The sequence below is a fragment of the Protopterus annectens genome, chromosome 11.part0 (assembly GCF_019279795.1).
Source record: "Protopterus annectens isolate FY-2018-M chromosome 11.part0, PAN1.0, whole genome shotgun sequence".
NCBI classification, from domain to species: Eukaryota; Metazoa; Chordata; order Ceratodontiformes; family Protopteridae; genus Protopterus; species Protopterus annectens.
The window spans coordinates 215,756,316-215,776,294 of NC_056745.1; the positions used below are offsets into that span (position 1 = coordinate 215,756,316).

The 19,979-nt window shown below is 37.2% G+C and overlaps 1 protein-coding gene across 2 annotated transcripts in view; it reads left to right on the top strand.

Annotated features, from left to right (window-relative positions):
• CCHR11.PART0H3orf20 (chromosome chr11.part0 C3orf20 homolog) overlaps window positions 1–19,979 on the top strand; it is a 2,050,812-nt gene that overhangs the window by 1,440,798 nt on the left and 590,035 nt on the right. For both annotated transcript variants that reach the window (XM_044087635.1, XM_044087636.1), the window contains exon 13: window positions 10,924–11,161. In XM_044087635.1, coding sequence (XP_043943570.1) covers window positions 10,924–11,161 — 238 coding nt within the window. The remainder of the gene's footprint in view (window positions 1–10,923; window positions 11,162–19,979) is intronic.

A 19,979-nucleotide genomic window follows, 5' to 3' on the forward strand; every position in this document is an offset into this window, starting at 1 on the left:
AGACTTTACTAAACCCACTGGGATTTCCAACAACCACAGATGGTGGAAGGGGTGAGCAATGACTTTGTTCCTAATAGAGTGCTTTACCTCTGAACAAAGCCAAAGCAAGAGTGGGATGAAGGGGGTAGCTGTCTGTCCAGCAAGCTGTTAGAGGACACACTTGATGTCATGTAGTAAATGCAAGAAGTCCATTTAATGAATAATACTATTCATTTAAGTAGCCAGAATCATGCTTTTAGATACTTAAATGAATGAGTTTTCATCGAGTGCAACAAAAACCTGTTTATTACAGTTTAGGAAGACATTATTATGTGACTTATTTAGCTATATATTATCTCCTTGCTTAGGCTTAAGATCTTTTTTTTCATAAGTGGGTGTTTTGTTCCTCACTGACAGTCAGTGTTTCTTTAACTGCAGCAAGAAAGGTGTTTGCTACAGACTTGTAAGTTTAGCAAGAAGTGTTATGCAGCTATATAACAGCTACCTGCTTAGGTTGGGGGACATTTTTTGGTTCCCAGCTTAACTGGGTGAGTGTCAACTACTGGCATTGCACAGGGTTCCAGCTGACTAAGGTATAGATGTGCCTTTGGACAGCTAGTGAAGCATTTAGTGTCACTGACAAGCAGATACCAATTATACGTGGTCTTGAAAAGTGTAACATGCTCAACAGTGTCAAATGCTTTAGAAATGACTTAGAAATCTGGTGCCAGCCATGTGTCTATGTATGTGGTGTAAATGATTATGCATATATTCAACATAAAGCAGGGCAGTACTGGTACCATGGATAGATCTGAAAACATGTGAGTTGGTGAATTTTTTTTAAGTGTTGGAGAAGCTGTCAGTGAATTATTTCTCAAGGATTTTGAGAAGCAAAATAAGAGATGAAAGTTATGATAATTTCTTAATGACATTGAAGAACCCCCTTCATGTATGGAGACAGTGCTTTTTCTAGGTATTGTGACCTAGACTTTCCTTGTTAACTCTTATTAATTTATATTATGATTAAATACACAGTAGTACTTCTGAATGTTTTTACATATTCAGAAGTAAGTTATCAGATTATGCTGAACGTCGTTTCAACTTGAAGAGGAATTTGTACACAAGATTAGATGAGACTTTCTAAAGGGTAAAGGAAGAGCAGTCTCGCTGTTTGGAAGCAAAATACTAAGTCTTCACATCTTTCTTTATATGTGATTTTTTTTTTTTATAGTTACGAAACCTTATTCTAAAACGACGTGCAGCCTCATTACTATTCACATGAGAGAATGGAATTATGACCAGGGTTAAGCAACATTTTAATACTATCCTAGAACATTTTAGCATTATTAATGTAAAGATACTGCTGTGGCTGGTAAAACTTGTTTTTCTGGTTAGTAGGAAGGCTTGTACTAAGCTTTGATGATTTTCTAAATTTAATCAGATTGGTTTCAAGTTTGGGATGATTGGAAATAGATGACATATGATGTCTGCGGAACATTACCATGGCTGTTTGAAATGTTTTAACTATTTTTAAATACCTTTATTAAATTATCATGTAAGACATAGATACACATACATTAAAAGAAAATAAATCAAACCATATTAACATTTTTTTCCATTTACACATATTATACATTACATATCTTTTCTTTTCTTTTCCTTGTAACTATCATCACTCAAACATTACATACATTTCTGAATTCCAGCCTTCCCTTAACCCTCACTCCTCCTCCTAAACATTATTCTGTATGTATTGTTCCCACAATTTCCATTTATTTCTATGTAATTTGCTCTTTCCCTTTTCTAAATATCACTCTTCCATTTCTTTTATCTCTTTCATAATATTCAGTACTTCAAATACAGTAAGTTTAGACTTTGATTTCCATTATCTAGTGATTGCTTTTTGACATTTAATAGAATTAAATGTAATAAGGCATTGCTATGTATAGGCAATTCAGATCCTATGTCCCAGGTCAGAAGAATAATTTCCTTCATTACAGCCATTTGCTCACCCAGTATATTTCTCATAGAGTACTATGAAGGAATTTTTTAAATCTTCCAGTTCATTGCATTTCCAAAACATGTGTCGCCAGTTACTTTTTTCTTTCCAGTCAAACCACCAACATTTGCTGTCTACTTGAGGAAAAAGCCTTTGAGGTCTGCTTGGGATATAAATATACCTCTGCAAACACTTCCAAGCAAAGATCCTAAACCTTCTGGATTTTGTTGCATACGTAGGAGTCATGCATATGTCCTCCCATTGTTCTGTTGTAAATTGCTTTTCAGTTTCTCTTCCCAATCTAACCTCCTTTGATTAATTCTTCTAGTTATCTTGCAATATTTTATGTACCTTACTTCTTCTTCTTCTTCTTCTTTCGGCTGCTCCCGTTATGGGTCGCCACAGCGGATCATCTGTTTCCATTTCTTCCTGTCCTCTGCATCTTGCCCTGTCACACCAACCACATGCATGTCCTTTCTCACCACATCCATAAACCTTATCTTAGGCCTTCCTCTTTTCCTCTTACCTGGCAGTTTCATCCTTAGCATCTTTTTCCAAATATACTCTGCATCCCTCCTCAGCACATGTCCAAACCAACGTAATCTTGCCTCACTGGCTTTGTCTCCAAACCTTCCAACCTGGGTTGACCCTCTAATATACTTGTTACTAATCCTGTCCACCCTTGTCACACCCAGTGCAAATCTTAACATCTTTAACTCTGCCACGTCCAGCTCTGGCTCCTGCCTTTTTGTCATTGCCACTGTCTCCAACCCATATAACATAGCTGGTCTCACTGCCCTCTTGTAGACCTTCCCTTTCACTCTTACTGGTACTCGTCTGTCACAAATCACTCATGACACTCTTCTCCACCCACTCCATCCTGCCTGTACTCTCTTCTTCACCTCTCTTCCACACTCACCATTACTCTGAACTGTTGATCCCAAGTATTTAAACTCATCCACCTTCGCCACCTCTACTCCCTGCATCTTCACCATTCCAGTATCCTCCCTCTCATTCACACACACATATTCTGTCTTAGTTCTGCTGACCTTCCTTCCTCTTCTCTCTAGAGCATATCTCCACCTCTCCAGGGTCTCCTCCCCCTGTTCCCTACTCTCACTACAGATCACAGTGTCATCTGCAAACATTATAGTCCACGGGGACTCCTGTCTGATCTTGTCTGTCAACCTGTCCATCACCATTGCAAATAAGAAAGGACTCAGAGCTGATCCTTGATGTAATCCCACCTCCACCTTAAATGCATCAGTCACTCCCACCGCAATCCTCACCTCTGTCACACTACCCTCGTACATATCCTGTACCACTCTTACATACTTCTCTGACACTCCCGCCTTCCTCATACAATACCACAACTCCTTTCTAGGCAACTGGTCATATACTTTCTCTAAGTCCACAAAGACACAATGCAACTCCTTCTGACCTTCTCTGTACTTCTCCATCAACACTCTCAGAGCAAACATCACATCTGTAGTGCTCCTTCCTGGCATGAAACCATACTTCTGATCACTAATCATCACCTCCCTCTTAACCTAGCTTCCACTACTCTTTCCCATAACTTCATGATGTGACTGATCAGTTGAATCCCTCTGTAGGTACTACAGCTCTGCACATCACCCTTATTCATAAAATCGGTACCAAAACACCTTTTCTCCTTTCCTCTGGCATCCTCTCACTTTCCAAGATTTCATTAAACAATCTAGTTAAAAACTCCACTGCCATTTCACCTAAACACCTCCATGCTTCCACAGGTATGTCATCTGCACCAACAGCCTTTCCATTCTTCATCCTCTTCATAGCTATCCTTACTTCCTCCTTGATAATCCATTGCACTTCATGATTCACTATCCACACATCATCCAACCTTCTCCCCCTCTCATTCTCTTCATTCATCAGCCCCTCAAAGTACTCTTTCCATCTGCTCAGTACACTCTCCTCGCTTGTGAGTACGTTTCCCTCATTATCCTTTATCACCCTTACCTGTTGCACATCTTTAATAGCTCGGTCCCTCTGTCTAGCCAATTGGTACAGGTCCTTTTCTCCCTCCTAAGTGTCCAACCTTTCATACAACTCTTCTTACGCCTTAGCCTTAGCTTTCGCCACCTCTGTCTTTGCTATGCACCTCATCTCCTTATACTCCTGTCTACTTTCTTCATCTCTCTGACAATCCCACTTCTTCGCCAACCTCTTTCTCTGTATACTCTCCTGTACTTCCTTATTCCACCACCAGGTCTCCTTGTCCTCCTTCCTCTTTCCAGATGTCACACCAAGCACCTTTCTAGCCATCTCCCTTACTAGTTCTGCTGTCCCATTTTAATAGCAGTTTCTGTTCTTGATTCAACTAAAAACTCTACCAGAGCAGGTCATTCAGTTAAAATTCTTGTATCCCTTTCTGTTTACCAGCAACTGATATCAGAGTATAGGCAGGGAAGGCAGTCTCTATCCTGCAGTCCAAACATCTTGTTGGCCTCATCCCACTCTATTACCTTTCCCTCTCTAGTTATTTGCTCAGTATACCTTAGCTCCTTTGCATGTTTTCACAAGTATATTTCACTCCCCTGTTGCCTATTTTCTGTACCACTACTTGTAGTCATACCTATTAGCAAAATCTCCTTTCTTCCTTGTCTTGTTGGTTTAGTGCTTTTGATACTTTCTGCTGCTTTATGAATGTAATAATCTGTATGCTTGTTATTATTCTCCTTTATGAGAATATTTAAGATTGCTTCAACTCTTTATTAACTATGGTCTACAATTTTTCCTCTGGTTGATAAAAATATGCCTGACCCATACATAAAAATAAAAGGACTGAAAACATTTTCACTGTTTGTGTCTTACTATCTATATCCATAAAACATGCTTCCATTCTCAGTTTTTGTATTATCTTTGCATTTTAATCCACACTCCTAAATACTTCATTTTATCATGTCCCCCAAATATGAGTATTGCTGAACCAGTTCATGAGTAGATACATAATTTATGGCTATAGCCTTTGTTTTATCTTTGTTAAGTTTATATACTGAGAAGACCTGAAACTGTTTAAAAATGTTCCACAACATTGAGATGTCCTTTTCTGGATTTATCAGGTACAAAATAATAGCATCTGCAAATAAAACCAGCTTTTCTTGATTACCATACCAATTCAATCCTTGCATTTCTGAGTACCTTATTTTTTTTTTTTTTTTTGCTAATGGCTCTAAATATAAAGTAAATAACAAAGGAGAAAGAAGACATCTCTGTCTGGTTCATCTGGTCAAACACAACTTATCAAAGAGGAACTCTCCCATTTTAATTTTTGCTTCTAATCCTTTATTTATATATATATATATATATATATATATATATATATATATATATATATATATATATACACACATACACATATATATACACCTAATTAATCTTATTATTGTATAAGGGAATAAAAATGCTTCCATTGCCCAACTCATGAAATTGCACCTTACTCTATCGAATACTTTCTCTACATCAAGACCAAGTAACAACAGAAGTATTTTCCTAGATACTGCTACCATCTGGATCATCATTGTTCTATTAATTTTGTCAAATATTTGCCTGCTTGCCACAAGGCCACATTGATTCATATCTATTTATTTTGGCAACACCTCTGCCACTTGTTTAGCTAGTGTAGACATAAAAACTTTATAATCATGGTTTAAAATTGAAATGAGTCTAAATAATGCTGGGTCTGTTGAATCTTTACCATCTTTTGGTAACACATCCACCGCAGCTTTCTTCCAAGATATTGATGCTTTCCCGCCTTTTAAAATACTGCTTAATAAATGCTTCAATATCTTTATCACTTTCTTTTCTCCCAACTTCCAAACTTCCACAGAAGTACCATCTGTTCCCAGAGACTTTCCTGAAGATTGGTTATACATCACCCTTTTTATCTCGTCTCTCCTATCTTAACTGTTAGTTGTTGAACCTCATCTACCTCTATTCTTGGCAAAATTAAGTTTTCCATAAATATTTCCATTTATGTTTTCTTTTTTTCCAATTTTTTCCACTTTATATACATTTTTATAAAATTTCTGAACTATCTCTAATACCTCTACAGCATCTGTGGTTATTTTTCTTGCTATAGGCTGTCTAAATCTGTCAACACTCCTTTCTACTTTTTGTTGCATAAGTCATTGTGCTAATGTTGCATAAGTCATTGTGCTAAAACATTTTGTGCACTGGAGTTATTATTAAAAATAGTTCCTTAACAGCAGTCTTTTAAAACTCGTGTTTATTATTCATATACTCCCTTATTTTCTGTTAAACACTTTGCATTTGTGCCTTTTGTTCAGAGAGATTTCCCTTATTATCATTGTCAGCCCCACTAAGTAATTCCTATTAGTTCTTAACCATATATCTTTCTTTTTTATTTCTTCTTTATTTTTAAACTCCATTTTCATTTTATCCCACACAATAGCTCTAACTTCTGAAGATGTTTCTGTCTTCCTTGATAACTCTCTAACAGTTTTCACTACCCATTCCTTAAATTCTACTCTTCTTAACTGATAAGTGGCAAAGCCACAAGTATCTCATGTTTACATCATTACCCTGCATTTTTATTTTATTTTTTTATTGGTGCATGATATCAAATAGTTATTGGATGCATGTGGAAGTTTTCAAATAAATGCACATTTCTGTGAAATATAATTTCTATCTTGTTTAGCCCAGTTATTGTACTTTGGGGAATAATATGTAAATACTGTCCAAGTACATACTTCTGAATTTACCTCTTCTAGACAAAATAGCTTCTTAAATTTATTTGGAAATCTACCATCTTTTGTTATCTTTTCCCTTCTAGGTCCCCCTGACACATCCTTACTACTGCAGATCAAGTTCCAGTCCCTACCTATAAGTTCATAGTTCATAGAAAGTTTATAGATGAGTGCTATGCTAGCTGCTTTTATGGGCCATTTTAAGCCTAGCCAATTTTCCTCCTAAATATTAGACTCAAATCCTGTACCTTGTGTCTTTGAGGCAAATGCCATAACAATTATACCATCTCCAAACCCAGCAGTATTCCATGCTGAAAGCTGATTATTTCTCCCAGAATTTTCTGCAGCTCCATAATAGCATATTGTGGTGGAATATAAATACATGCTAACATAATCCTCTTCCTGTGCCAGTAGATCCTTACTACTACAAATCTACCATTATTGTCCTTTTTCCTCTTCTGTAACTATTAAACCCTCTCTAGAAATGAGTATAATTACCCCACTTTTCTTTTATCCATGGTCTTACTGCTGAATATCAATCGTGATAACCTTTCTTTATCAAATTCACATGCTCATTTCTTTCCAAATGTCTCCTGCAGCATTGCTATTTGCACTATGGATTTTCTAATCTAATTCAGAACTCTTTCCTTTTTGTGTATACCTGTAAAGCTGTGTATGTTCAAAGATTATATGCATAGCATAGTCATTGGGATAAGAAGCTGCTGTTCCCACCTATTATGCATGTCAGTTTTTTGATAGTTTATTTCCAGCTTTCATGTTACATGCCAACACTAATGTTTGACAGATTGATCTTTTATACAGTTGTTTCTTCTCATTTCCATTTCAGCCTATGCCACATTTTCAAGACTTTATGTTTTAATGAAAACAACCAAAAAACAAAATATTTTTTCAAAACACACTCATCACCTGTTAGCTTAGAACAAATACAGAAACTATGTATGTCTTCAAAAAATGAAATGTAGCCTTTTAGACTGGAACAATTGCGTCAAGCCGACAGCTGCTCCTACTGGCACTGCCTAACTTAAATTAAGGTTGCACATGCTGGAGTGCATGTTACAGCCTGTGTTTCCACTTACACCAATTGTTGTTTGTATTCTCTTATCTCTATTGCTCTCCCAAATGTGAAAAACTGTGTGTATGTTTTAGAAAATATTAACATGTAGCTTTATGAAAAAGTTTATTGGCCCTCTTTAAATAAAACAAAATTGTACATTACGTTATTAAGGCTGCTAGAGAGTCTCTTATCTCTTACTCACTTCCCATAATTTCAAACTTTGTCTTTCACTGAACTGCTTGCCAAGGTACCTTTAAAATGTGCATTTTCCTCAGCAAAAGAATGCTTAGAACTCTCAAAATTAAATGCTTACACCTGATGACAGCTCATCTCTATGCTGAATCTTTGTAAATTTCACTCAGAATGGAATGTACAGCTGCATTCAGCTGCAGACTTCTTAACTTCCTCTAAATATTTGCTAATGGAAAACAACAAGCTAATAACTTTGTAAATGTAAGAAACTTGGCATCTGCCATGATTTTCATCATTTTGTTTTATTTTTCAAGCCTAGTTGCTTACAAAAACACTTTTTTATAGTTTAGTCCAAGGGTATTAATCTAAACATTCACCCTTGTAAAAAATAAGAGAAGATATCTTAATTCTACTTATAATATAATTAGTGGACTTTTACACCTCACCCCAGCAGCAAAAGATCACAGCATATTAACATTAGACTTGGCATTTGTCCAGCCTTTCTTCTCGTATTATACTGTAAAGTCTTATTTCTTGCAACTTAAAAAGTGCTTGTGCACTTTAATATATTTAATACATACAACAGTCACTGAAGAAACTCCCCTAGCAACACACTACACAGAACTGCTTTAATGTATATAACATACAGTTTATGTCATGAAATGTTTTATAAAAATATTAATAAGAACAAAAAAAGTTTTACTTACAATAACTTTTTCCCTTTTGGCATACTTCTACACATTAATGACAAAAGTTGGGGTGAATTTTTTATAGTCCACCCACAAATTTAACAAAGTCAACAAAAAATCCAATCTTTCTATCCACTTTACTTGCAAAACCATATTTAACAAATTGCTTTATAGTCTCCTATTTTTTCACTAATTTCAGTGTTCCAAACCTGAACACCAGGCTCTGATTCTTTCGGTCAACCCCTGTGTTTTTTCTGTCTCTCAAAGATTTTCTTTTGGGACATTGGACACAGTTTTGCTGGGAATGTCTTCTCTATGAGCTGTATTTTCAGAAAAATTAGAAGCAGAGTCCCCATCTGTTTGCTGGCTCACTTTTGTTGGATAAGCTTTTTCTTATTTCTACCTTAGCCTGTTCTGTATCCAAAAATGTTTTCATCCTCCAGGAAAAAAATGTTCTGAAGACAGCTGGATACAGCACCTTGAATTTCGTACCTGCCGCTCGACATTTCCTGATTGCTGGGATAAATGTGCTTTTTTCTGCCTAGTGTACAGTGAATAATCATTTTGAAGAAACACTCATTTGTCTCCAATTTCAATACTTTTCCCTTCTTCCACAGTTTTGTCTGGATCAGTTCTTTCTTCTGGCATAAATACATCTTTACTAATACAGGTCTTGGCTGTTTTCTCATGGACGGGTTTGGAGCATACACTCAATGTGCCCTTTCAATTAACAAACGCTGCTGTAACATATCAGTCCAATTGCTTATTTGTTCTTTCATAGAATTAATGCAATTTGTTCCTCCCAGGCTTTCTGGTACAGCAAACAATCTCAGGTTTTGTCTGCTAGCTCTGTCTTCTAACTAATATTTTTTTGAAAGTGCTCTTCTTGAGAAATCTCATACTAAGCCATCTTTTTCTTCATTTCAAACTTTTATTTTTGCAATTCTATCAGTTCCTCTGAGTAGCTAGTTAAAGCTTCCTCTATTTTTCCAGCATTTTGCTATTTGAGTTTATATATGCCTTCAGTGTTTCATTTATTTTTAATCACCTCAGAGTACATTTGGTTTGTTTTTGCCTAAATTACTGAAAGCATTCTCTTGTACCAGAGTTGAAACTTGAACTGGTTTTTGCTAAACAGCTTGAGGATTCTGCCCAACCTGTGTTTTTCCTTTCACCCTTTCTGGTTGATTTTCTTTCAAGTTCTCTAAATTTCTTCTTTGCTGGCATTCAGGCAGTGGGCTTACTTGCCAGTAACTGAATTTTACTCAAGCTAGCAATATCACTGGCTCTTATTTCAAGGTTTCTTTTTTCACACTGGAGAGCTGAAATTAAGCTGTTATTCAATGTGCAGACATCCTGGAAGTCTGAAATGTTTTGACGTTTGAGGTAACAGGAATTCTCAAACCTAGTCTGCAATCTGTGTCTTAGGTTTTCTCCAACATTAAAAAATGTAGCAGATTTTGTTCAACTATCAGATTCACAGTATATTTAAACAGACATCCAATCATTTGGGTTAACACTTCATGTCAAGAACACTGAGTTGAATAATTCCTAATGTAATCAATAGCTGAACATATTGAACATATAAATTCATTAATATACACATATGAGTAAGTAAACAGATCATGGGGCTCTTTTATGTCATTACCCAGGAAAAAATGTGGATGAAACAACAAACAATGTAGTACCACAAGTGATGAACACCAGTAAGTGTTTAAATTAGCAACAGAGGACTAGTGTCAGTAGACTTGCAAGAGGGGGTATAATTAGTAGCTTAATGCATACTGTTCAAGAAATGACTAGATAAAAAAACATCAGTCTGGTACTGTGTCATTTATGCATTACACAGCACAATGGGATAGCGTTGTCATGAGAAGACTTGCACTCTATTATAAAGATGCACCATATTAATGAAGTGTTAGCCAACTCTATTTTCTTGTTATCTCTGTTAAGTGGTTAACACATTGCTGATTAGATGCTACTCTTTGACACTTTTAGCAATGAAGTAGGTGGAAAACCAAATATGATTAAACTGCATTTCTAAATTGCATGTGCTGATATATTGGTCAGGTTTATGAAGTTGCAGTCTAAGTCACTTGTGCAGGTAGCAACTTGAGGGAATTAACATTCAATTAAATGCCAGTCTGAGTGTATCATGTTCAGTTACCTCACTTAAACAGCACATAGATTAAATAAATTGTCATCATGGTACTGATATTGACACTTGCATTTGTATTTAAGGAATTGGTTCTTCCCACATCCGAAGCATGTCTATAAGTCCAACAAGCTTAGTGAAACGCAAAATACAGTCAGCAGTAGCTCATGCAGTGTCTCCTGTAGCTGAAGAGGAGAAGGATGAAGATGCAATGTGTACTGCTACACCTCCAAACTTTAAAGACCACATCCTGCTTCACCGCTTTCAGTCAGCACCACCACGCAACAGTCAGTGGGATCCACCAAGAAGTTCACGCTCTTTGAGGTACAGCAAAATAATAATAAAGACTTTAAAGTATTTAAGTAACAGTTAACTAAAGTTTGAGTTATGTATGCTTTTATCCTCATTTAGGTACAGTATGTAAACCTTGTCAAGAAACTGCACAAGTAGGTTCATTTCACAAAGCACAGTAAGCAACTTGGTTAACATGTTGCATAAAGATGGAGGCCATACAGTTACACTCATACATTTGCTCTGAATGCACTTGAAATATTGTGGCATAAGTGTCTGATTTAAGGCAGTTTGTACCACATGGTCCATTATTATTCGAGAATGTCATGTCATTAACTAGATTTAAAAATCAGACATAGTTTGTTATTTTTAATACATGTGATCAGTGCTGCTTGACAGTCAGGTGAAAGTCACAGCTCCCTTCCAGCACAGTTGTCCAGAACAGTTGTATTCTGTGGAGCTGTATAGTTTATTGTGTACGTTTACTTTTGAAGTTGAATAATATGGCTTAATGCTTAGTCCTTATTTAGGGAGAAGCATCTATTTTGAAATTACTCTGAACTTGATTACAAATGCATTGTAAGTGCACACCAGTGGTAATTATAGCATTCTAACAGAAATGAACATTTCATGATGTAGGATACTAGACAAAATCACCTAAGAGAAACTATGCACCTTACAGTAATGTGATTTTGGAATCCACTGATGACTCTTTAAGTCATATTAACTAAAAGACATCTGTATTCATGGAGCCCAGGAATTTTGTCTTAGTTGACTAATCTATTTGTCACTGTATAGTATGCAAGGGTGTAACTTATTTTGAGCTAATTTTCCTTACCACTACATATAATAATAATCTATTGATTTCAGAGGAAATGGTCAGAGCGAGGTGCAAAGTTTTATATAATTCAAAACTCATTTTACATTCCCTTGATTTCACCCTTAGTAAGCTGTGTGAAAGAATAGGTGCTGTAATAGGACCATAGGTTCATAAGCTCTTATTATGCTTATGGCCAAGGAGACCTTTGCGAAGCTCAGCCACATCATCCAGTATCAGTGGGAGACTAACAATGCCCCCCATTAAGCAGGCTTTCTCTACATGTGGCATAAACATAAAGCCAAAAACTAGCCATAAAAGAAAATGCAGATAAATCCCAAGTTACACTTTCAAAATGGATGCAGACACTGACATGTTACATATTTGTGTCTGATGGCATAACTGACTGTTGAGCTGAACTTGAATGGCACGTGAAAGCAGACCAACCCATTAAAGATACTTATGTAAGACGTTATACACCATACAGTACAATATAACAGTGAAGTACTTACATCTGCTGTCTTTCAGGTTTAGGGTTAATACATTTATCCTTACTCTTGGCTGCTGTCAGAGAAGAGTCTGAACAGTTTACTTGTTTCCCTCCACTTATAAAATGCATGCTGCTTGAGAGCAGAGGCTGCTGTAAAATGTCTCTTGTTTATATTTTGGAATTTTTGCTTATACTCTTGAGCTGAATATATATAGTAGTAGTTGTTTTGACTGAATCACATTTTGCTGAATCATAACTGACTGATCACAATTGACTGAATCATGACAGACTGAAAAAGTATATAGTAGCAGTGATTCACTGTGCTGTTTATCATCTTGATCAATGCTGCAGTATCTGTAGCTGTACGAGTTATAGACTGCTAAGGATATAACAGTCGGCTACCATACAGATCTTCAGTGCAACTTGCACATGTCCAAAGTGTCAGTCAGCTCGAGCTGAATGGACTAAAAGACAAGATTGGGTGCAAAGCCCTTCAAAGCTTTACTGCCTCCAAAGAGTACGCTCCTCTGAGGCTTTCAAGGATTGTCAGTTGGCTTGTGCTTTCCTTTTCTGGCAGATAAATTCCCTTTTGGGGAAAACTCTTCCATTTTCTCAGTTTTGTTGATATTTTATTCCTTTTCTCTTCACAAATGTTATTTTTAAGCTAGAAGTGTTCTGTTTTAACAGACTGTTTCAAGACTGTAACATACTTTTAAATGGGGCGCTTGTTTTTTTCTGTCAGTTTAAAAGTGGTGTAAAGAAACAGAAAACATTTTTTTCTGTGGAGAAATTGTGTTTATTTTACTTTTGTGGGGCTAGCATATTGATTTGCATTGCTTTTTACCACGTGTTTCTGTCAAAAAAGTAACTTTTTCAGAATGGTAATGGTTACCGGCAGTTGTTGCTTGTCTTCCCCTTGAAAGAGGCACCATTTTCGGTTTGATCATGGAACAGACTATCAGTCCCAGAACTGATCCTTCTTCCATCTGCAAAAAGAAAAATAAATAAGCAAACAGCCTTTGCCATCACAGCAGGCTAGGAATTTACCTCAAGCATAGGTGGGTGACACTGTTGTGGCCTTTTGTTTTATCTCAGAGCATTCATCTTTCACACAGGATCCATCTGGTGTAGCACCTACAGCCAATATGGACAGGGGGGTTAGCCATATCCTCTACAGCTGCTGGGATCCCCTCAGCAGGCAAGGGAGAGCCACTTTTGTTGGTCCTATAAGAGGGAACATGAAAGGTTTCCCTGCTGTGAAAGAATGCTGCTTCCATCAGTAATACAGCTGGCCCCATTTTCCTGTTGAAAAGAAATTTGGATTGAGTAGTTTACTGGTTCTGGCTAAGGACTTAATTCACACCATTGAGCCTTCTTGTAATGTAGTTTCTGGTAAATGAAAGTGGGATTCTTCTTTTCCTGAAGAGACTCAAGATTCTGAATCTGAGCAGGAAGATGCAGGGAAAGGTACAGGTTTTTTCCCAGATATCGGATTGAAACTCAGAGGAGTGCTCAGTTTCTGATTCTCCCTGTGGGGGTTTGTCTTTCTCTGAGACTATTGCTAGAATATGGCAGTGTTTTCAGTAGGAGAACACTGAGGATTCTCAGTCCCTCCGAAAATACTGTCAGTTGTTACAGAAGGATTTTCCAGAGCCTACACCCATTCCTCCTTTTCTGTCTGCTTTAGATAATGTGTGTGTGTGTGTTACTTCTTACAATTTTCCTGATAGTCAGCCAGCTGCCCCTAAAAAGGTTGATAGGATGTATGAGGTTCTTCAGTCTTTTAAATTTTTCTGTACTCTTCCCAAACCTGACCCAGTAGCTATAGTCTTAGTTAATCCCACTGCTGCTAGACACTTAGTTAATTCCAATCCTACTCTTTTTGATATCGATGGGAAATTGTTGATAGATATGGGAAAATGTGTATACTTCTGCAAATTTGATTTTTAGAACTCTCATGCTCATATGTTAAACTTTGTTCTGTGAAAGTATGAGGAATGTTTTATCTGCAGTTTCTTCTTATGAGAAAAAATCTACTTTAAATAACTTAGTTTCTTCTACTGCACAGATCACTCAGTACTCATTGTTTACAGTGTCTCTGTATGGATCTACCTGACAAGATTGAAAGCTCACAACACCGACAACCACATGGCCAACACCACATCACCGACAACCAAATCCTCAACATCAGAAGAAAACCATGAAAAAGGAACATAAAATTCCATTTCAACTGCTAGCAGGGGGGCTCTGACCCCCACACCACCTGTAACTTTAATATACCAACTCCAAGATCGCACTACAGTGCAGGAATGGAAATATTTCCATTCCGCACTATAGTGAGATGCCGGTTTCGCATTGTTGGCATTCCGAATGTCAATCATATGGTGTCGGCCATATTGTTGTCGGCATTCTGGAGTGTCGGCAATGTCAGGTAGACCCCTCTGTATGAATCTGTTGATACTTCACCAGAGCTATGACCACTGGTAATGTCTGGAGGAGGTTTGCATGGATGCATTCATAGAACTTCCCTGATTATGTTAAAAATGAGATTTTAATTTCTCCCTTGGATAGAGAATTAGTGCTTGGCCCCTGTGTTGCAGTGGTGATCAAAAAGTGTGATGAAAGGGGCAAGCTGGGCTAGGGAATCTCTCAGATTTTTCAGCCCTCCTTTTTCAGATTTTCCAAGTGATTTTCTATCTCCTCATCCAACTTTTTTTACATATTTATTGAATTATCATTTAAGACATAAGCAAACATATGTTTCTATAAAAGAAAATAAACCATGTTAATATATTCCCAGTTAGAAATGTCATACATCACATACATTCTTTTGTGCAATTAACATCAATCCAACATTACTTAAATTGCTCAATACCTGCCTTAAACCTCACTCCTTCTCTAAAACTTTATTCTGCATGTATTGTTCCCACAGTTTCCATTTTTTTCTATGTAATTTGCTTTTATCCTTTTCTAAAGATTCTACTTCCAGTACTTTTGTCACTATTCACTACTTCAAATACAGTTGGTTTTGACTTTGATTTCCATTTTCTGCTAACTGCTTTTTTGGCAGCCACAAGAATTAAATTTAACAAGGCCTTACTATGTCCAGGGAATTCATATACTGTATCCCACTTTAAAAAATAATTTCCTTAGTTGCATCCATTTGTTCTCTCTGTAGGGAATTGTTAAAGTCTGCCAACTAATTACACTCCAAAAACATAAGTTCTCATTTACCTCTTTCTTCCTCATCGTACCAGCACTATTTGCCATCTCCCCGAGGAAAAATTCTTTGGAGCCTGCTTGGGGTATAAAAATGCATATGGAGACACATCCAAGCAGAAATCCTAAATCATCTAGACATTTTTGCATGTTTGGGAGCCATACATATGTCCTCCCATTGTTTCCTTGGAATTGCTTATCTAGTCTTTCTTCCTGATCTTTTCTAACCTCCCTTCATTGATTCCTGTAGTTATTGTGCAGTATTTTATATGCACTACTAATTATTCATTTTTTAACAGCAGCTTCTGTTCTAGATTCAGTTAAAACCTCTAACAGAGCAGGTCTTTAACTTAGGATTCCCCTATCCTTTTCTCTCTATCCATACTCAGATATCAATCTCTGATAGGGAAGGTAGTCTCTAGCCTGTAGTCCAAATGTCTTCTTTACCTCTTCCCATTCTATTACATTTCCCTCTCTAGTTATTTGCTCCCAGTACCTTGATTCCTTTGCCAGTTTTCTCCAGTAAATTCCAGACTCCTCTTGCATATTCTGTGTACCCCTAGTTACAATCAGCTCAATTGGCAGAATCGCCTTTCTCAATTATCATGTTGTCTTAGTTCTTAGAATACTTTCTGCTACTTTATGAATATAATATTCTGTATGTGTGTTGTTACTCTCCTTAAGGATCAACATCTAAAATCCCACTCTCTCTCCTTCTTTATTGAATCCCTCCACTTCATCATCACTCCTTTTCACTTTGAATTATAGCTTTATGCTTGTTTTATGTATTGGAGACTTAACTGTGTAGCTCTAAAATATCCCTTTAAATCAGGTAATCCTCAACCACCTTGTTTAATTGATAGGATCAACTTATCTCACTTGACCCTTACCGTCCCAGATAAAATCCTTGAAATCCTTGTTAATTAATATCCACAACTTCTTTTCTGGCTGATAAAAATATATCTGACCTGTATATAAGCCTCAAGGGACTAAAACTTTTTTCACTGCTTGTGTCTTGCTATCCATATCCATAAAGGCAAGCTGCCAGTTTCTCAGTTTTTGTATTATCTTTTTGTTTAGTATCTTTCCACATATCATTATCTGCTGTAACAGAATCCTTTTTAACCCTTGCACATAAATGCTTTATTTTATGGTATCCCCATAGATATGGGTATAGATGAATCAATTCTTGTATAGGAACATAGTTTACAGCTATAGCCTTTGTTTTGTCTTCATTCATTTTATACCCCGAAGAAACTTGAAACTGTTTCAGAATATTCCACAACACGGAGATGTCCTTTTCTAGTTTTATCGGGTACAAAATAATATTGTCTGCAAATAAAGACAACTTTTATTGATTACCATGCCAATTATATCCTTGACTTTCTGAGTCATTTATTTTTATTTGCAGTGGTTTTACACATAACGCAAATAACAAAGGGGAAAGAGGACACCCCTGACTAGTTCCTCTCTTCAGACACAAATTATCAGAGAGGGACCCTCCCTATCCCTGTACACAGTCTCCTACAGACTGCTGAGAGGCAATCTATGCCTGACCAACAAAGCATTCTCTGAGCCCACTCTGATGGAACAAATAATAAGGAACAGGTTTTTCATCTATGTGAAGCAGAGTTTTTCCCTAGCCCAGTTAAAGCTGAACTGGTCTGTCACCTATGCTTGCATTAGACAGAGGCGACCTGTAAATGCTTGACTCCTATGCCCAAACATATACCCCTTAAAATAACCCTAGGGTGTCAAAACTTGTCAGATACATTTGGGAAGCATGACTAGGCTTAAAAAGCTCCCTGCGGTCGTTAGCCTAGTAATCACCTATGAACCTGCTATAACAGGTGAAAAATTGTTGAAATCGATACATCACCTCCGCAAACCTCACCCAGATGCAGTGTGCAGATATGTAGCATTGTCAGACCTATGAAGCCATGCTATTGCATAGTTATGTTACTACATGTACTTTACCATGCTGCAGTTAATGGTGCTGATGAGAGGCGAAAGAACTGAAAATGTAAGTGTGGATGACTACAAGCTGAAAGATAATTAATTTAGGTGGAAGCATTTCACTAAAGACCACAGCAAACTATTGTCCTATTATTCTTCAGTGAATAAACTGTAGTTTATGCTTCATTTAATATATTGATGATAGGACTTAATTTATTCTTTGAATGTCTTGTAGTCCTGTAGACAATTGTATTCTTTGCACACTTTCTTAGAGTATTTCACCACAGGAAAAAGTTTGCTATTTGCCTTTGTTCTAATGTTAGCTAAATTCTTGCATTCCTAATATATTTTTCGGAATTTATTGTTTCAAAGGTTGTGCGTCAGGGCTGGCAACTTGGTACGTAAAAATCTACTGCCAATCATTAGCGGACCGGAGTTCCGCTGTGGCGACTCCTAACTGGGAAAAGCCGAAAGATATAACAACATTGTTTCAAATGTTTGAAATCTTTGAAGCAGGGAATATAATATCCACTCACATATTTATGCTACAGAAGTTCACACATACACCAATAAGTAGCTTAAGGAGCAATATGACAGGAGTTGTGGTAAAGATCTGTTTTTTCCACTGTTCCCAAAATATTTGGCACACAAGTTAGGCATATGACTTAGCTTCACGTTATGGAACTTCCTGGCATTTTACACTGAGTGGTAAATAGATGGTTGCACTGGCTTTATTATTTGAAATGGAAGCATGTACTGCATACCCTGAAGTAATGAAATACTTTCTTGAATATGTTGTTACTTTCTTAAAGTATGTTTAGTAGATTTATTTGCTGGGAAGAGACAGATGCTTTTTATTTAGATGGGGAAAGAAAAGTCATTCACTGCTGTCCTCTCCTCTTACATTTTGATGGTTAGCAACTTGAATATATACAGACTGCTGTGAATACAAAATACTATATAAGGGTGGCATAATAGATTTAGGATTTGTGAGCAGCTCTTTTGGTGAGTTAAATTGTATAATAAGAGTGCTAGTTACTGAGTAGGATTCGAGTGAATGGTTTGCAATTCAGAATCATGGCAGACATCCCAGTTACTTTTCCATGGAAACAGGTTGTAAACCATAAAGGTCACTTAACAGAGTACTGGACAATAAATATTATTTTCAACAAATAGCAGATTTTCTAAAGGCACTCTCAATCTGTGAAATTCTGCAAACATTGGCAAATGTTATGCTTGCTATACTGATTTGCATGCAGTATTAATTTTGAGTTTTCAGAATGGTTAATGGTTTTGTTCAAGTTGTGAATTAGGATATGTACCACAAATGTTACTGATTATATTCAATGTGTGGCTAAGAGAGACTAACAGAATACACATTATCCACTTGAAACAATGGCCGCATTTCTGTTCAAAATCAAAACATACCAACTGCAGATATAAAATTAAACAAATTAAAATTTTTTGCTCTGCAGAAGTGTGACGGGCCCCTACTACAGGCCAGCAATCAAGGAGTCTCATTCCTCACCACTGACTCATGTAAAGGACGGTCAATAAGAGCAAAGATGGATTCACACAGTATTTTTGGATGCAGCTCCCTGCAACAAGCACAGTTTCCCTTAATTTTCATTTACACCTTCTCAGTGTCCTCCCTTATGCTGCACCTTCTTTCTCCAGGAAGGACATACCAGTCAATCCCCGTGAAAAATGAATGCAGAAGTGGAGGCAGTGGGTGAAGAAATTGAAAAAGTAAGATCTGGACTTGGACGAGAAGATATTGCAGTAAGCATGACTCGACTGCCCTTGCCATTATGCATGTTTCAAACTGTGACGCCCGTGCCCTGGCCCAGTAATCAAGGAGCCTCAATCCTCACCACTAACACCAGAGAGGGCGTCTCATATATGAGGAAAGGATAGCAAATACACACAGTAAAGTGCAGTTTCTCTTAAGAGCACACAGAGATCACAGTCAGTCCGGGGCTGGTCGCTCCCTTGCTCCCCATGTCCCCAGTAAGATACCCCACTGGCACAGCTATAGGGTCCAGATCTCAGCCTAGCTGGGCAAGCTATAATCTCCAGCACCCTCTCTGTCCAACCAGTGCTTCATGTCCCTGCCAAAATAGCTGACACACACACACTTTGAGATAAGAGTTTACACAACCACACAGACACTTCTGGGGAAGGCTGGCACAGGTTCACCAGCTGTGCTCCTTTTACCCAGTCTATACAGTAGTAATTACTGCCACCACCCAGCTAATATTTATCAGTTAATCAAAGCCACCTAAAAGGGTGTCCAGTTAGGTTTACCTTTATAAACGCGATTTGCAGAGGGGCGAACTGCACATACCCAAAAGGCAGTGTGCAAGATA